The sequence below is a fragment of the Lithobates pipiens genome, unplaced genomic scaffold (assembly GCF_037356315.1).
Source record: "Lithobates pipiens isolate NorthernLeopardFrog02 unplaced genomic scaffold, aLitPip1_a1.2 Scaffold_28, whole genome shotgun sequence".
Lineage (NCBI taxonomy): Eukaryota > Metazoa > Chordata > Amphibia > Anura > Ranidae > Lithobates > Lithobates pipiens.
In genome coordinates this window covers 205068630-205087673 of record NW_027507789.1, presented here as the reverse complement: position 1 = coordinate 205087673, position 19044 = coordinate 205068630, and the positions used below count along the sequence as shown (strand labels likewise).

The window sequence follows — 19044 nt, the reverse complement described above, 5'->3', positions numbered from 1 at the left end:
CAGGCACCTTCTGGGTGTCCCTTCCCAGGGATTGGCTGAGGCCTGATACAGATTCATAACTCAGTGGTTGACCTTCCTACTCTGTTTTCTGGAAGCGTCTTCCAGAAGCAGACAAGGGCAATCAACCACTGAGCTTAAGGAAACCTGACCAGACCTAGAAAATAGATTGCTGCTCCACTGAGTACAGCAGAGCAAAAAAATAAAAAATTCAGCCTGATTAAGGCAGGGCGCTACAGAGATAATCAATGTTATTCAATTGACCGGTCAGTGGTCATAACTGTGTGGCTGATTGGTGTATACAGTGGGGAAAATAAAGGTCTATCATTTTTATCATAGGTGTATTCTATATGAGGCTGCGTTCACACTGCTGCGGGGGGAGATCCGGATGTGATTCGCACCGCCAATCACATCCGATCTCCGTAGCGATGCGAGTTCAGCCATACAGATAGTATGGCTGAATTCGCATCGCTCCCGCAGCAAACTCGCACGGGACCCTTTTTTTGGTCCGCAACAGAATCGGATCGCATGGGGGTTCACACCATGCGATCCGATTCCTGTGCGAGTCGGCAGATCGCACTGCGATATGCGGACGGATCTGGGGGAGTCATTAACATATCATTGACACTCCCAGCCGTCCGCATAGGGCAGTGTGAACTGCCGGCGGGAGTAATGCGATGCGGGAAAACACCGCGGATTCGCGGTGTTCCCGCATCGCAGCGGTGTGAACCCGGCCTGATAGAGATAGAATATCAACCAAAAACCCAGAAAAAAAAACCATGATACAAATGTTATAAATTGAGTTGCAGTTCAGTGAGTAAAATAAGTATTTGATCCTCAAGCAAAATATGATTTAGTACTTGGTGGAGAATCCCTTGTTGGGAAGAACAGAGGTGAGACGTTTCTTGTAGTTGGTGACCAGGTTTCCACATCTCAGGAGGGATTTTGGTCCACTCTTCTTTACAAATCCTTAAAGTTTTTGGCTGTCTCTTGGCAACTCGAAGTTTCAGCTCCCTCCATACATTCTCTATAGGATTAAGGTCTGGAGACTGGCTAGGGCACTCCATGACCTTAATGTGTGCTTCTTCTTGAGCCACTCCTTTGTTGCCTTGGTGGCATGTTTTGGGTCATTGTCATGTTGAAAGACCCATCCACGACCCATCTTCAGTGTTCAGAGGGAAGAAGGTTTTTATCCAAGATTTTACAATAAATGGCCCCGTCCATTGGCCCCTCAATGCGGCCGTCAGCCTGTACCCCTGCTGGATTCCAATCCATGGTGGCGTATTGTGTTACCAATGGTTTGTTTGGTGACTGTGGTCCCAACTTTCTTGAGATCATTCATAGGCTCCACCCGTGTAGTTCTGGGCTGATACCTCACCTTTTGTCATGATCATAATTACCCCATGGGGCGAAATCTCCAGACCGAGGGCGATTGATGGTTATTTTGTATTTTTTCCCATTTGTGAATAATCGCTACAACGGTTGTCTCCTTCTCACCAAGCTTCTTGCTGATGGTTTTGTAGCCCATTCCAGCCTTGTGCAGGTCTACAATCTTGTCCCTGATGTCCTTTGACAGCTCTTTGGTCTTGCCCATGATGGTGAGGTTTGAATGGAAGAAAGAGATTCTGTAGACAGGTGTCTTTTATACACATAACGAGTTGCACCTTCGTAACCACTGGCCGACCAGCCACCGCAGTTGTACTGCGGCAGAATGGCACGGCTGGGCGGAACGACGTTACCTTACGTCGCTTCGCCCTGTGGCCACTAGGTGCGCGCACATGCCCGATGCTTGCCCCCGGAGCCGATGCGAGTGCCCTGCGGTCATCCCGCAATCGCTTGTGACATGGCAAAAACCGGGATCTCTGTGTGTACAAAGTATGAACACCGATCTCTCTCTTCCCCTAGCAAGTCCCACCCCCCCCTTCAGTTAGAACACATAGCAGGGAACACAATTAACCCCTTGATCGCCCCCTAGTGTTAACCCCTTCCCTGCCAGTGAAATTTTTACAGTAATCAGTGCATTTTTATAGCACTGATCGCTGTATAAATGCCAATGGTCCCAAAAACGTGTCAAAATTGTCCGATGTGTCTGCTATAATGCTGCAGTACCGATAAAAATCACAGATCGCCACCATTACTAATAAAAAAATAATAATAATACTAATAAAAATGCCATAAAACTATCCCCGATTTTGTAGATGCTATAACTTTTGCACAAACCAATCATACGCTTATTGCGATTTTATTACCAAAAATATGTAGAAGAAAACATATCGCCCTAAACTGAGGAAAAATGTGCTTTTTTTCCCCTGTCACAGTCTGAGCTCTGCTGTAGAGGGGCCAATACCCGGGCACATTCATATGCACACACTGCTTGCAAGAAAAACAAATGTAATAACATTTCAATGAATACAGAAGCTGTGTTCACTTGTGACTTTTATATCAAATACAAGCCAGTCCAGACATTGGGAGTGAGTGTGTGGTGTGTATGGTGATGACAGGTCCTCTTTATGATATGCATTGATCAGGGACGTGTCCCGGAGTGCAGGCAGCACACACACTGATACAACCCTGATCTGTACAATAACCCCAATCAGGCTCAGGTGAGGGGCGGCGTGTCTCTTGCTGTCCAATCAATGGCAGACCTGTGTTCTTCCTACGCAGAGCGGCGATGGGTCACTGCACCGCAATACACCGGAGCCGGCCACACGCACCAGTAGGTACAATGTACTGGATGTCCTATAATGGGACCACTCAACTGGACACTGGGGGGATTGTTCTGTCTGACTCCCGGTCCTTCTGATGTGACTATACAATGCTTAAAGGGGACATCCCAAAATGGACATTTCCACAGAGAAATATTTTCTATCATGGCTTAAAGCCTAACTCCGGACTTCATCTTATTTTCTGTTCCTGGGACTATTCACACTTTTGGTGTATTTATAGATTTAAAAAAATAAAAAATAAATTTGTAGAGCTATTCATCCTGCAATTCTGTATAAATGGGGCAAAATTTAATGTTATTAGGCTACTTAACCACTCGCCGCCCGCCATATAGAAAAATGACATCGGCAAAGTGGTTGTGATGGAGACTCTGCACCATGTGATCAGCCGTGTCCAATCACAGCCAGGGCCATTTTTAATATTGATTGGGCCCTGGGCAAATATTTTCTTGCCCCCCCCCCCCCCCAGGCAATTTCACTCTCCACCTGCTCTGAGACATACAATAAATAGCAGCTAGACTTAAAATCTGTTTAAAATCAGATCAGGCAGCAATTGTGATTGGTTGCCAGCAGTTACAGCATATCATTACTGCTTACTAACTGGTTGCTAGAGGTTACAGCACACATTGCGGCTCACTGATTAGTAGCTAGAGGTTACAGCACATCATCTCCTCACTGCAGGGGAGCATTATACACATATGAATGTCGCCTTTATTTACATATCAATGCCACCGGCCGCAGCTATTTACTTAGTATTGTAGCCGATATTTACACATGAATGCCGAGTCATCTGTACACAACAATAGGGCAGAGCTGGGCAGCATTAGGACCAGCACTTCACACTGAGATATCAGGACACAGCAAGGGACTAAAACTTCAAGGGACAAGGGAATTGAAACCTGTATAGTTGGCAAGTATGAGGCAGCTGTTTTGGGCCCCACAACAATGACAGGGCCCAGGGCAGCTTCCCCTTTTGCCCTGCCTTAAATACGGCCCAGATCACAGCTGATCACGATGTAAACAGGAAGAGCCGCCTATCAGTGCCCATTTGCGCCGCCTATCAGTGCCCATCTGCGCCGCCTATCAGTGCCCATCTGCGCCGCCTATCAGTGCCCATCTGTGCCGCCTATCAGTGCCCATCAGAACTCCATCAGAGCCCCATCAGAGCCCATTCGTGCCGCCTTTCAGTGCCCATCAGTGCTGCATATCAGTGCCGCCTATCAGTGCCCATTAGTGTCGCCTATCAGTGCCAATCCGTGCCGCCTTTCAGTGCCCCATCCATGCCACATATCAGTGCCCATCAGTGCCGCCTTTCAATGCCCAGTGTCGCCTTTCAGTGCCCATCAGTGCCACCTATCGGTGCCCAGTGCCCCTCCATGCCTCCTTTCAGTGCCCATCAGTGCTGCATATCAGTGCTGCCTATCAATGCCCCATCTGTGCCACCTATCAGTACCGATCCATGCCATCTATCAGTGCCCATACGTGCCATCTTTCAGTGCCCATCCGTGCCACCTTTCAGTGCCTCCCATCAGTGCCCATCAGTACCGCCTATCAGTGCCCATCCGTGCCGACCATCAGTGCCGCCTATCAGTGCCCATCCATACCACCTATCAGTGCCCATCCGTGTCACCTTTCAGTGCCCCATCTGTGCCACCTATCAGTGCCCATCCCCACAGCCTATCAGTGCCCATCAGTGCCGCATATCAGTGCCCATACGTGCCACCTTTCAGTACCCACCAGTGCTGCATATCAGTGCCGCCTATCAGTGCCCATCAGCGCCGCCTATCAGTGCCCATCCGCGCCGCCTATCAGTGCCCATCCGCGCCGCCTATCAGTGCCACCTTTCAGTGCCCATCAGTGCTGCATATCAGTGCCACCTATCAGTGCCACCTATCAGTGCCCATTCGTGCCACCTTTCAGTGCCCATCAGTGCTGCATATCAGTGCCGCCTATCAATGCCCCATCTGTGTCACCTATCAGTGGCCATCCGTACCGCCTATCAGTGTCCATCCGTGAGGCATTTCAGTGCCCATCAGTGCCCCATCCGTGCCACCTATCAGCGACAATTGCGCCGCCTATCAGTGCCGCCTATCAGTGCCAACTATAAATGCCCATCAGTGCCCATTTGTGCCGCCTTTCAGTGCCCATCAGTGCTGCATCCATGCCACCTATCAGTGCTCATCCGCATCGCCTATCAGTGTCCATCCGTACCGCCTTTCAGTGCCCATCAGTGCTGCATATTAGTGCCTCCCATCAGTGCCCATCCGTGCCGCCTATCAGTGCCCATCAGTGCTGCATATCAGTGTCGCCTATCAGTGCCCATCTATACCACCTATCAGTGCCCATCCATGCCGCATATCAGTGCCCCATCTGCGCCACCTATCAGTGCCCATCAGTGCCGCCTATCAGTGCAGCCCCATCAGTGCCCATCAGTAAAGGAGAAAACGTACTTATTTACAAAGTTTTTTTTTATTCGCTTTTTTTATTTGTTTAGCAGAAAATAAAAAATCCCAGAGGTGATGAAATACCACCAAAAGAAAGCTCTATTTGTGGGAATAAAATGATAAAAATGGAGTTTGGGTACAGTGTAGCATGACCGCGCAATTGTCATTCAAAGTGTGACAGCGCTGAAAGCTGAAAATTGATCTGGGTAGGAAGGTGTATAAGTGCCCGGTATTGAAGTGGTTAACAGGGGTGTGTATGGGGGTCGAATGTTATTCTTCCATAAATAGAGTGAATCAGGGAAAATAGTGAAACAGGCCGCAATATGGCCCCTAGAGGGAGCTAAGTAAATAAGTCATCTTTTGCATGATTGTAAGCGCCATCTAGTGGCAGTATTTTTCCTGATTCACTCAGTTCTGTATGACTTGGAGTAACATTTAACCTGGAGAGGAAATAGCCTAAAAACATTTCATTTGCCTCATTCACAGAGAATGAATGTCCATGCAGTTTTTCAGAAGAAAAATCTCTGCACATTTTTTTTTTTTATAAACACACCCTTGTGAGTTGCATTAACACACCTGAGTCATTGCAACAGATTATTGTGCGATAAAGCTAATATGTTAAATCTGAAGTGCAAAGTACGCAATAACATCTTCCTGTAATCCCCGAATCCCCCCATCCACATACAATTAACATTTTTCAATTAAATAATTTTCTTCTCAAGAAATATCAGCTTTGACTCCCAGTGACACCACCACCATGTCTGTCTGCTGGTCTTTGCTCCAAGTTTAGCGGGAGGGGTCTGCAGTATTCGATAAATTTCACAGTACAACAACATGTGAAAAAATACATCCCGCGATCCCTTTAGATATGCATGCTCCTGTCTGATGGCCACTGAGTGCTGCACACCATAGCTGTGCAATCTGCTGATCAGTTGCTTGATTATGCTCCAAGAGAGCGTCTTTTAATAGAGTGTAACTGATCAGCGGATTGCACAGCTATATTCTGGCAGCACCCAGTGGCCATCACAGGGGAGACATGCATGTTTAAACGGATATGCGTTTTTTTCTAAACGAATGATCAGACACTACAAGAATTGTACAGCAGATGGCTAAAATGATAGTATGAATAACAAACAGGATAAGACTCGGGCACAGAACTTTAAAACACAGCGATGGTACCACTGAGGTAAGTCTTATCTGTGTCCGACACTCCCCACCCTTCATTTCATTGAATGTTTAGTGGAATTCCCCTTTAAATTAAAAAAATACATTTTATCCATTAATAAATTGAAGTACAAAAAAAAAAAGAAAAAAAAGTGGCTCACCATGAAACATGTCTTCACTGTCTTTGGCCTTCATTAATGGACACGTCCCTTCAAGACACAAAAAGGATATTTGTGAGAATACATACAGACTTATTCAATGGTCGGTCCACCCCGAATGGTAGTTCAGAGTTTGGCGGATGCTGGAGAGTTAAATTCACTGACAATCTCTTCTGTCCACAGGGACCATGTTGGTGAGAATTGTACACCTGCTGTGCCCATTATGAGGGGTTCCCACCATCCCTGTGCTGAGATTCCAGGTCTGTACACCTGCTGTGCCCATTATGAGGGGTTCCCACCATCCCTGTGCTGAGTTCCCAGATCTGTACACCTGCTGTGCCCATTATGAGGGGTTCCCACCATCCCTGTGCTGAGTTCCCGGGTCTGTAAACCTGCTGTGTCCATTATGAGGGGGTCCCACCATCTCTGAGCTGAGATTCCAGGTCTGTACACCTGCTGTGCCCATTATGAGTGGTTCCCACCATCCCTGTGCTGAGATTCCAGGTCTGTACACCTGCTGTGCCCATTATGAGGGGTTCCCACCATCCCTGTGCTGAGATTCCAGGTCTGTACACCTGCTGTGCCCATTAGGAGGGGTTCCCACCATCCCTGTACTGAGATTCCAGGTCTGTACACCTGCTGTGCCCATTAGGAGGGGTTCCCACCATCCCTGTGCTGAGATTCCAGGTCTGTACACCTGCTGTGCCCATTAGGAGGGGTTCCCACTATCCCTGTACTGAGATTCCAGGTCTGTACACCAGCTGTGCCCATTATGAGGGGGTCCCACCATCCCTGTGCTGAGTTCCCGGGTCTGTAAACCTGCTGTGCCCATTATGAGGGGGTCCCACCATCCCTGAGCTGAGTTCCCGGGTCTGTACCCTTGATGTGCCCATTATGAGAGGTTCCCACCATCCCTGTGCTGAGTTCCCAGGTCTGTACACCTGCTGTGCCCATTATGAGGGGTTCCCACCATCCCTGTGCTGAGTTCCCGGGTCTGTACATCTGCTGTGCCCATTAGGAGGGGTTGCTACCAGTCTAGGGTCATGTCTTCAACTCTGGCACCCACTTCTCAGCCAATCCAGTGTATCAAATGAGGAAGGAGGACTTTACCTATAGTCCCAGTCAATACAATGCCGATCAGTGATTTGCCCCCCAGAATCTGTCGGACCCCCATGACCCCCACCAACATTGGTACTGCAGAATTCGGAGGTAATTTTACACGGTGTGAACTTTTCCAGCAGCCGATCCACACCTCAGGACGCAAATTAAATCAGAGTTTACCGCAACTTATTTTCCTTTCGGCGCTCAATATGAAGGCGAGGATTGATATTAATCTGCGGCGAGGACCTCTCCCGCCTCGCCGTATTTTCATGTTTTATGGATGGAGATGAATAAGGTCTCTACATGGTAATCAGGCTGTCACTTTTATTTCAGTGGTGCACGTTACGATTTAATAATTCTCTTACATCTCGGGAAGGATGGTGACTTATCTGAAGGTGGAGGGGATAAAAGCTCTTTATTGGCACGCTCGTGAGGAGCTGGTAAAAAATTTAAAAAAGGCGAGCGATAAACAATCTTTTGATACATGTCAGCGGCGCGGTTATGTGTTTTTCTCCTATCAAAGACAACTTTAAAGACAAGTTTCTCCTTTCGAATATTTTTTGGGTCGTCGAGATGTTCGCTGCGGCCGGGGAAAGCGTGACTAAATGGCGATATACTAAATACTCACCATCTGTCCTTCCGGGTCCAAATCCTCCACGGCCAATGGGCATCTTCCGAGGATTATCTCCTGTGTCAGAGAAATTAAACATGTTAGCGCCATTGCAAAGCAGACTGCTACTCAAAAGCAAAAGCTTCCCATCTCTCACTTGTTGACCAGTGGTCAGAGAGTGGGCAAGAACCAATAAGCTTTTATTGACTAGTAAAGAGCTTAGGGGACCGTAGCGCAGAATTCTCCAGCCCCTGTGACATCACTGTGCTACTAAGGAATTATACTTATTATTTTAGGGGGTGGAAAATCCTGCTTTATAGTCACCAGTTCCCTCACTCTCTGACTGCTGGTCATTTCCCAGTGAACAGTCCCATGAGGTGATCTGCAAAAGACTTAATAGGGAGTGGTGAAATCTGCTCTATGATCATCTGTTCCCCAATGGATCTCACTCACTCTCTGACTGCTGGTTGGCAAAAAAATTACCTTTCTCTGCAGACAGTCCCAGGAGGTGACCTGGAAGGGACAGTTCCCCATTGGAGTATTGGGGCCCATACACATTGTTAAATTCAAGATGCTGAACACAGGGTTCTTTGGCCCCATTAGTAGGTCACTTCTTGGGACCGGTTGATGGGAAGTGCTTCCTTCCAAATCTCCCATTTGTTGGCCAGCTGTCAGAGAGTGAACAAGATCCAATGAGCTTTTATTGGTCAGAAAGGGGCTCAGGGGGGTTTTAGTGCAGGATTCTCCATCCTTTGTGACATCACTGTGCTACTAAGGAAGTATATTCATTTTAGGGGGTGGAGAATCTTACTTTATAGCCACCAAATCCCTCTGACTTTTCTGACTGCTGGTTGGGAAAACAAGCGACCTCTCCCCAAACAGTCCCAGGGTTGATCTGCAAAGGACGTCAATGGGGGTTGGGAAACCTACTCTATGATTACCTATTCTCCAATAGATCCCACTCACTCTCTGATTGCTGGTCAGCAAAAAAAAGGAGGTGGCTTGCAAAGAACGTCAGAGGGGGTGGGGTAACCTGTAATTGCCTGTTCTCCATTGGACTATTGGACTATTGGGGCTCATAGACATTTTTGAATTAAAGATGATGAATCCGAAAATCTTTGGCCCCATTAGTAGGTCACCTCCTGGGACTGGTTAATGGGAGGGCCGTGAGTGAGATCCAGTGAGCTTTATTTAACCAGTAAAGGGCGCAGGGGACTGTAGTGCTGGATTCTACATCCCTTGTGGCATTACTGTTCTACCAAAGAAGTATAATTATTATTTTAGGGGGTGGTGAATTTTGCTTTATAGCCACCAAATCCCTCACTCTCTGACTGCTGGACAGCAAAAAAGGACCAGCAAACAGTTCCAGGTAATGGCCTGTAAAGGTGGTGGGGAAACGTGCACTATCGTTACCTGTTCCCCAATGGATCCCACCCACTCTCTGATGGCTGGTCAGCAAAAAAGGAACCTCTCTCTGCAAACAGTCCTAGGGGGTGACCTGTTCCCTATAAAACTGCTGGGGCCCATACAAATTATTAATTCAAGATGCTGAATACAGGGTTCCTTGGCCCCATTAGTAGGTCTCTTCCTTAGACTGGCTAATAGGAGGAGCTTCCTATCTCCCACTTGCTGACCAGCAGTCAGAGAGTGAGTTCCAATGATTGACCCACAGGATAGAGGGGACTGTAGTGCATAATCCCCCCCCCCCCCCCCCCTGTGATATCACTGATCTACTTATGAAGTATACTTATTATTTTAGGGGGTGGAGAATCATGCTTTAAAGTCACCAAGCCCCTCACTCTCTGACTGCTGGTCGGCAGAAAAGGAACCTCTCCCTGCAAACAATCCAAGGAGGTGACCTGTTCTCCATAAAACTGCTGGGGCCCTAACAAATTATTAATTTAAGATACTGAATACAGGGTTCCTTGGCCCCATTAGTAGGTCTTTTCCTTGGACTGGTTAATAGGAGGAGCTTCCTATCTCCCACTTGCTGACCAGCAGTCAGAGAGTGAGTGAGATCCAATGAGTTTTTATTGACCCACAGGGCAGAGGAGACTGTAGTGCATCATCCCCCACCCCGTGACATCTCTGATCTACTAATGAAGTATACTTATTATTTTAGGGGGTGGAGAATCTTGCTTTAAAGTCACCAAGCCCCTCACTCTCTGACTGCTGGTCAGCAAAAAAGGAACCTCTACCTGTAAACAGTCCCAGGAGGTGACCTAGGAGGTGAGCTCTACAATTGCCCGTTTCCCACTGGATTCCACCCACTAAGCCACTCTGTGGCTTCCTTATGCTGCCACCCGAGCAAGACAGTTGGGGCCCATTCATATTTGCCCAAGTTGCTGCGGAATGTTAAGATTTATTTTATTCTGAAAGGGCTGCCAATGCCTAAAAATTGGATGACCAATTTTTTAATCCAATGTGGCCTGCTACTTTAACCTTTCCTTGAGGGGTCCAATCACAATCTGGGGGCGGATCCGTGACCAAGAAGTGCTGCTTAAATACAGTAGAGAAAAGTGTGGTCACCACCCTGACTGTGCTTTGGTGCCTGGATCCCATCAACGGCTTAAAAAAACCTGACAAATCTCTTCTAACGTAAACCGGTGTATTAAGCGGTTCATCCGCCGTTCGGTATTACAGCGACGTTTAGTTGCAAGTTTCCTGGCGGTCTCCCCTCGCCACGCGCTGCCGCTCTCTCTCCGAAGGAAAATCTGCTGACAAAATGTAAACTCTAAAATAAGCTGAGAAGAGTGATGAAAGGCGCTCGTCATGGTGGGTACATGGCGTGCAGGAAACCAATTACACGATATTAGTGGAACTAAATACCCTTGGTAATTAATTACCCAAGGACATGAATACATTGCGAGACATTTACATACACCGCACGACGCTTCACCCACTTCAAGAACAAATCGGCTCTAATTAAAAAGAAAAGGAGGAGACCGGATTAAACCGAGGACCGGGGGGTAATCACATTACATAATCCATTACACCATTAATTCAGCGCCTCTCCTTCTAGGCAGCCCAACACCCTCACAAACCATGTGGCTAGACACTCATCTCCGCTTGTGGAGCAACCAACAAAAGAGCAGCTCTGGCTACAACACTCGCCTACTGACCAATGCTGTCCCCTGCAGTACCTCTTCTACACCACAAGCTGTCAGTCTTCTAAGTGAAATGACAACCGGCAGAAGACTGAGGACAACTTGTGGTGGTGTAGAAGAGGTACTGCAGGGGGCATCCTCGTCGAATAGGTAAGAGTTGTCCTCAGTCTTTTTGACCAGCAGAAGACTGAGGACAGCATAAAAGTGCAAGGCGTCAAGGACCCACTCCCTGAGGAGGTGTCACCACAATTTCTTGCATCCATGGTCTATTGGTGCAGAGGGTGGTGCTGACATCATCACGTCATTGTGCCTCGCAGCATCTTCAAGGACCACTGGCTACCAGAAAAGGGGAGATCCCTGCAAAAATGACTGCAGGAGAGACTTCAAGAGGGCAAAGTGTAAACAGAAAAATCAGTGCTACTACCCATACAACACATAGATAGCAGAGCTCCCGGGTGCTCGATCCACAGTCGTTGGCTGAGTAGAGTAATGTAGGAAAGATTATCCGCACTCCGGTTGTTGGTCTTAAAAATTTTTTATTTTATTGAAAAGCCATAGAGCACAAACGCAGATAAAAACAGCTGACGCATTTCAGCCTTATAAGGCCTTAGTCATAACCATGTGGTTATGACTAAGGCCTTATAGGCTGAAACATGTCAACTGTTTTTATCTCCGTTTGTGTACTATGGCTTTTCAAAAAAATTAGGATTCTTTAAGAGCAACAGCCGGAGTGGGGATCATCTTTCCTACAAGACTTCAAGAGGACAGGGGAAGGAGCATGGGATTGTGGTTGCAGTTTTTTCTGAAAAACGCTACTTCCCTGGCTCCTCTCTGACCTCTGGGACCCGGAAACAAGAACACAGCAAGTAAGCTTAGACTGAAGTCACAACTCCTGAGCTGTATGCTTGTTTCAGTTGAGTGAATAAAAAAGTATTGATTCCACTGGTTTGGCATGGTAGTCAGGCGGCTAGCATTTTCGGAAAAAAAAATGGCCACCCCTGCTTTTCTCAACATAGTTTTCCTACTATTGAATCACTATTTCCATTCGTTTACAGAGTTGTAAACCTACTCCTTTTTTGGCAGATGCTGAACATGTACCTAGACCCCCCTTAGTAGGTCACTTCCTGAGACTGGTTTATGAAAAGAACTCCCTGTCTCTGACTTCCTGACCAGCAGTCAGAGAGTGATCGAGATCCAATTATTGATCAGTAAATGGCTCAAGGTGTTGTAGTGCAGGATTCCCCAACCTTTGCGACACCACTGTTCTACTAAGGAAGTATACCCATTTTATTGGGCACCCTCCCCCACCTTAACAAGAACGTTACTTCCCTTATTAGTGTAGTGATCTTAAAGATGGTGGGAAGTGATGCTTTATAGTCACCTGTTCCCCATTGAAACTCCCGACTCACTCTACATGCTGGTCAGCAAAAAAAAGGGACCTCTCCCTGCAAACAGTGCCTGGAGGTGACCTTCAATGGTTGCCAAAGGGTGCGGGGGAATCCTGCTCGGTAATTGACTATTCCCAATTGGATCCCACTCACTCTGACTTCTGGTCAGCAAAAAAAAAAGGACCTTTCCCTGCAAACTGTCCCAGGAAGCGACGTTCAATGGTCTTCAAGGGATGTGGGGAACCTGTTCTATAGCCGATTGTTCCCCATTGAATCCTGATCCCTCTCCAGTTGCTGGTCAGCAAAATAAGGTCCTCTCCCTGAAAACAGTCCCAGAAGGTGGCCTGAAATGGATGTCAAAGGAGTGTGGAAACCTGCTTAATACTTACCCGTTCCCCATTGGATCCCATCCTCACTCTCTGACTGCTGGTGGTAACCAAGTAAGGGACAGTGACCTCTCCCCACAAACAGCCCCAGGAAGTGACCTGCAATAGATGTCAAAGGGGGTGGGGACTCCTGCTCTATATTCACGTGTTCCCCATTGGATTCCACCCACTCTCTGACTGCTGGTCAGCAAATAAGGGGCAGAGACCTCTCGCAGCAAATAGTCCCTGGAGGTGACCCAAGACTGATTCCAAGGCACCAAGCTTAAATGTGCAGCCTATGAGAGCTGCCAGTTGAGGCTACAAGACTACCACCAGCAAATTTCTCCCGTGCGATTTGTGGACAGGAGGTCAGATTTGTGTTGTAGTTCCTCAATGTGGTATTAACCATTGGGGGAGCAAGAAGTGAAGGATATATTTACATCTTCCATTAATTATGAAGCCCCTAAGCAGGTGCCTTGCAGCCTCTGATCGTCTCACACTATCTATGGTCTGACAGAGACCACAGTGGACTTTACTTTGTGTGTTCTGCGAAAACATTATTTACACAAAATAATAAGTGTGTATAAACTGGGAGGTATAAATTATTCCTGCGACCTCTAGCCTGACATTAAGCCTAACAAGCCCTCGTGGGAAATATGGGCCAGTAAGCCCGACATCAATACTATTGAAGATCAGAACAACCAACATCAAAGGGAACAAAGATTTACATCAAGGCAAAAGTGCAGCACCATGGAAAACAGGGGAATTCCACCCAGAACCAGAAGATGGTAGTGAATCCAAAGCAGCAATCTCAACCATTTTACTCCAGAGAAGTGCTGGAAATAATTTTCAGGTCTGGAGGAACACTTTCTAAAACAAATTCATTGGAAGTCAGGGGGAAAAATGTCCCTTACACTGGTGGTTAGTTGGAAGAATGTTCCTTACATTAGAGGTCAGTGGGAAGAATGTCCCTTACACTAGAGGTTAGTGGGAAGAATGTCCCTTACACTGGTGGTTAGTTGGAAGAATGTTCCTTACACTGGTGGTCAGTGGGAAGAATGTCCCTTACACTAGAGGTTAGTGGGAAGAATGTCCCTTACACTGGTGGTTAGTTGGAAGAATGTTCCTTACACTGGAGGTCAGTGGGAAGAATGTCCCTTACACTGGTGGTCAGTGGGAAGAATGTCCCTTACATTAGAGGTCAGTGGGAAGAATGTCCCTTACACTGGTGGTCAGTGGGAAGAATGTCCCTTACACTGGTGGTCAGTGGGAAGAATCTCCCTTACACTGGTGGTCAGTGGGAAGAATCTCCCTTACACTGGTGGTCAGTGGGAAGAATCTCCCTTACACTGGTGGTCAGTGGGAAGAATCTCCCTTACACTGGTGGTCAGTGGGAAGAATCTCCCTTACACTGGTGGTCAGTGGGAAGAATCTCCCTTACATTGATGGTCAATGGGAAGAATGTCCCTTACACTGGTGGTTAGTTGGAAGAACATTCCTAGTGCCCTGTACACACGGTCGGAAATTCTGATGGAAAAAATCAGATCGGATTATGTTGTCGGAAAATTCGATCGCGTGTAGGCCCTATCGGACTTTTTCTGTCGGATTTTTCCGATGCACAAAGTTTGAGAGGAGGATCTAAAATTTTCCAACAACAAAATTAGATTGCATAAATTCTGATCGTGTGTAGACAATTCCCACAGACAAAGTGCCACGCATGCTCAGAATAAACTAAAAAAGACGAAAGCTATTGGCTACTGGCCTGTTTATAGTCCTGACGTACGTGTTTGACGTCACCTCGTTCAATACAATTGTATTTTCTGACAACTTTATGCGACCGTGTGTATGCAACACAAGTTTCGGACAAAATCCGGCGGTAAAAAATCAGATGCATTTTGTGGTCGGAATGTCCGACCATGTGTACAGGGCATTACATTGGTGGCCAGTGAGAAGAATGTCCCTTACATTGGTGGTCAGTGGGAAGAATGTCCCTTACATTGGAGGTCAGTGGGAAGAATGCCCCTTACATTGGAGGTCAGTGGGAAGAATGCCCCTTACATTGGTGGTCAGTGGGAAGAATGCCCCTTACATTGGTGGTCAGTGGGAAGAATGCCCCTTACATTGGTGGTCAGTGGGAAGAATGCCCCTTACATTGGTGGTCAGAATACCCCTTACATTGGTGGTCAGTGGGAAGAATGCCCCTTACATTGGTGGTCAGTGGGAAGAATGCCCCTTACATTGGTGGTCAGGGGAAGAATGCCCCTTACATTGGTGGTCAGGGGAAGAATGCCATTCTTACAGAGAGCTAAAAAGATGATTGGTTCCATGCAGCTGGCTTTGCAAAGTGGAACTAACCTTGAAACTATGTGGGCTCATCAGATAAGAATCCAACCAGCCACAGCTCAAGGAACCATTAGCAACCTCCTGAGAAACCCTACAGTTCCACGGAACCCTTGTTAAGAATAGCTGATCTAGAGTGTCCATATCTTCTAAACTTCATACATTCAAAGAAACAAACTCCGGCCTCAGAATGCCTACATCCTTCACCAAGTGTTTATAACCCTGCAAACGTAAAGCTGGCTAAAGCAGAATTTGCTGCACTTGTTGGCAAATGTTAAAGAGAACCTGTAAGGTATACAAGGGTCTCCAAACTAACAAGTGCTTGCTCTCTAGTGAACCTTTCCATTGTTTTCTATGAGAAGCTCATGGCAAACACTATGCAGACAATGTTGACCTCTACTATATTATGGGCTAAGCCCTGCCCTCTCTTAGGGCAAATGCAATCCCTGTCTTTCAAGAGTCCAATGCCATAGCCTCAGTCTATTACACTGGAATGCTGGGGTGGGGCTTAGCTACAAGTTTGAAGTCAAGGCCTTGTTTGTGAAAAGGGGGTTCCACCATGGGCGTCCGCAGGTAGGGGCAAGGGGGGTCAAGTGCCCCCCCCCTGGAATCAGGGATGAGATCTTAAATTCAACACAGTTCCATCCCTATCGGGGTGCGGGCAGCCCACACCCATGTGCAACCCGCCAGTGGAGTGACACCATCAAGGTTCTGCCAAGCCCCCCATCAGTGTAGCGTGACTGCGGGCTCTTTTCTGTGCTCAGTCCAGCAGAGAACTCGGCAACGGTGCTGTCAGGTTTACCCCGGTCACCCTCTCCTTTCTCCTGTCAGGGAGAAGAGACGACGGCTCTCACCAGGCTCCTCGCCCAGCTTCCTGCCCGCTCTGTTCCTTCCCTATTGGCCATAACTGTTCCTGCCCGCTCTGTTCCTTCCCTATTGGCCATAACTGAGGGCCAATCAAAAGAGACTAGGAGAGGAGAGAATCATAGGACATGTAGTCTCAAAGATTGGTGGCCCCATTTTCCACAGGGAGGAGGATACAGCTTGATCGAGAGATTGAGAGACTGTAGCCTGGGAAAAAAGCTGAGGGAGAGGGTGCTACAGGAAAAAGAACAAGGATTGTGCTGGGCAGAAGCCAGAGAGAGAGAGCCACACTGCCCAGCGCCACCAGAGAGAGAACTACACTGCCCCATGCCACCAGAGAGAGCCATGCTGCCCAGCACAACCAGAGAGAGAAAGACTGAGTCACTGCCAGGGTACATACATGCTACACTACTGACCAGAGTCACCCCTGTGGCGCGTGAGCGATCTTCCAGCCGGAGGGATCACTGGTGTTGTTTCACTGGGTCTGGTAAGAGGGCCTGTTGGCCATTATCCATTACCTATCCTAGGGATTGTACTAAGTCTGCAGTCTCTGACCATGATAATCTGATAATGACATTGTCGAAAAGGGGCGTCGCATGGGTGACCCTAAAATTATGCCCCCCCTTGAAAAAAGTTTTGCGGACGCCCATGGGTTCCACTATAGTTGGGGGCTGGTTACCCAGAACTTTGCACTTGTTTTCAGCACCTTGACTTACTCTGCCAGGTTCTTTTGGGAGAGGCCAAGACCCCAAAAGATGTGATTGTGAGGAAAATATGGGAGTTAGGATGAAGGTTAGGTAAAGGCTTCGGGAACAGGTTACCTGTCCTGTAGCGGGCGGAGGAGGCATCGCTCTGTGATCCATCGGCGTAGCGTGCGGAGATGGACACCTGGTACTCGGTGCTGTACTCCAAGTCAGTGAGGACCGCGCGGTGTTCACCTCCGGGGACTGACAGCTGTCAAGTGGAGAAGACAGGAGGAGGTTATCGCTGGCTATGTTGCATTTTTTGTACTGTACATCAATTGTCCTTTTCATTTCATATTTTCAGTGTGAATGGCATACATTTGGTTATTTGAATAGCTGCGGTACACACTTTGTTTTTTTGTGTTTTTAGTTTTATACAGATTTTTATTTTTAGATTTCAGGCGCAGCACGAAATTTGCAATATTTCTTTTTTCCATCATTGATATCCGGTACAGTACCTGACTCAGCCTCCCTCCGCTCAGAGGAATCCATTTGATGAGATAAGAGGTGACGTCTTCAGAGCCCGGATCCCACGCCACCGCAGCACTGTCACTGCTCATATCTACCACTTTCACGCCAGTAGGGGGCGGTACCTTCACTGCAAAATATTGTATTGCATATTAGAGTAAATTAACAGTCTTGAGAGTCTATTAATACATTATACAGTTTAAAAATAAAGTGTAACGATACACAGTATGTACACTAGAACCGCTATATTGGTTCATTACATATACACTATGCAACATTTGTGCTTCACTGCTTCTAGTTCATAATGCATGCTAGACAACTCATTTAACCGCTTCAGCCCCGGAAGATTTTACCCTCTTCCTGACCAGAGCATTTTTTGCGATTCGGCACTGCGTCGCTTTAGCTGACAATTGTTCGACCATGCGATGTTGCTCCCACACAAAATTGATGTCCTTTTTTCCACACAAATAGAGCTTTCTTTTGCTGGTATTTGATCACCTCTGCGGTTTTTATTTTTTGAGCTATAAACAAAAAAAAAGAGCGAACATTTTGAAAAAAATGCTATATTTTTTACATTTTGCTATAATAAATATCCCCCAAAAATATATAAAAAAAACACATTTCTTTCTCAGTTTAGGCCGATATGTATTCTTCTACATATTTTTGGTAAAAAAATAAATAAAAAAAATCGCAATAAGCGTATATTGATTGGTTTACGCAAAAGTTATTGCGTCTACATAATAGGGGATAGATTATGGCATTTTTATTATTTATATATTTTTTTATTAGTAATGGCAGCAATCTGCAATCTTTATCATGACTGCAACATTATGGTGGACACATTTGACACTATTTTAGGACCATTGTCATATATACTGCGATTTACTGTGTAAATGACACTGGCAGGGAAGGGGTTAAACAATAGGGGGCAATCAAGGGGTTAAGTGTGTCCTAGGGAGTGATTCTAAAGGCCCATACACACGATCAGATTTTTTGACAACAAACACGCAAATTAGCTGTTTTGGAGCAATTTCCAACCATGTGTACGCTCCATCGGACAAACTTTTTTGGTTTTCATCGGACTTTTGTTGGCTGTGCGAACGGACAAACTTTCTGGCAACAAAAGTCCGACGGAGCAAAGTCTGATCGTGTGTACAGAAAACCATAGGACTTTTGTACAAGGTACAAACAGGCATGCTCAGAACCAATGCAAAAGATCAGGCAACAATACAGAATTTGACCAAAGGTGGCGTTAAAGAGCAGAAAAACCACATGATTTGGTGAAAGTTGGCTGAAAAAGTCCTGCTGTGTGTATGCAATACAAGTTCTCAGCCAACGCCCTTTGTACAAAAATCCAAGGGAAAGTTTGTACAAAGTCCTATCGTGTGTATGAGGCTTAACTGTGAGGGGGATGGGCTACCACTGACATGACAGCGATCACTACTCCCGATGACAGGGAGCAGTAGATCTCTGTCATGTCACTAGGGAGAACGAGGAAATGCCTTGTTTACATAGGCATCTCCCCGTTTTACCTCTCCACATAGCAATCGCGGGGCCGCCAGCGAACATAAA

The 19044-nt window shown here is 46.8% G+C and overlaps 1 protein-coding gene across 3 annotated transcripts in view; it reads right to left on the bottom strand.

Moving 5' to 3' along the window:
* COL20A1 (collagen type XX alpha 1 chain) overlaps window positions 1-19044 on the bottom strand; it is a 153037-nt gene that overhangs the window by 69283 nt on the left and 64710 nt on the right. For all 3 annotated transcript variants that reach the window (XM_077460337.1, XM_077460338.1, XM_077460339.1), the window contains 4 exons: window positions 17463-17602; window positions 17083-17215; window positions 8216-8275; window positions 6490-6537 (listed from right to left, as the gene is read on the bottom strand). In XM_077460337.1, the coding sequence (XP_077316463.1) occupies window positions 6490-6537; window positions 8216-8275; window positions 17083-17215; window positions 17463-17602 (381 nt within the window). The remainder of the gene's footprint in view (window positions 1-6489; window positions 6538-8215; window positions 8276-17082; window positions 17216-17462; window positions 17603-19044) is intronic.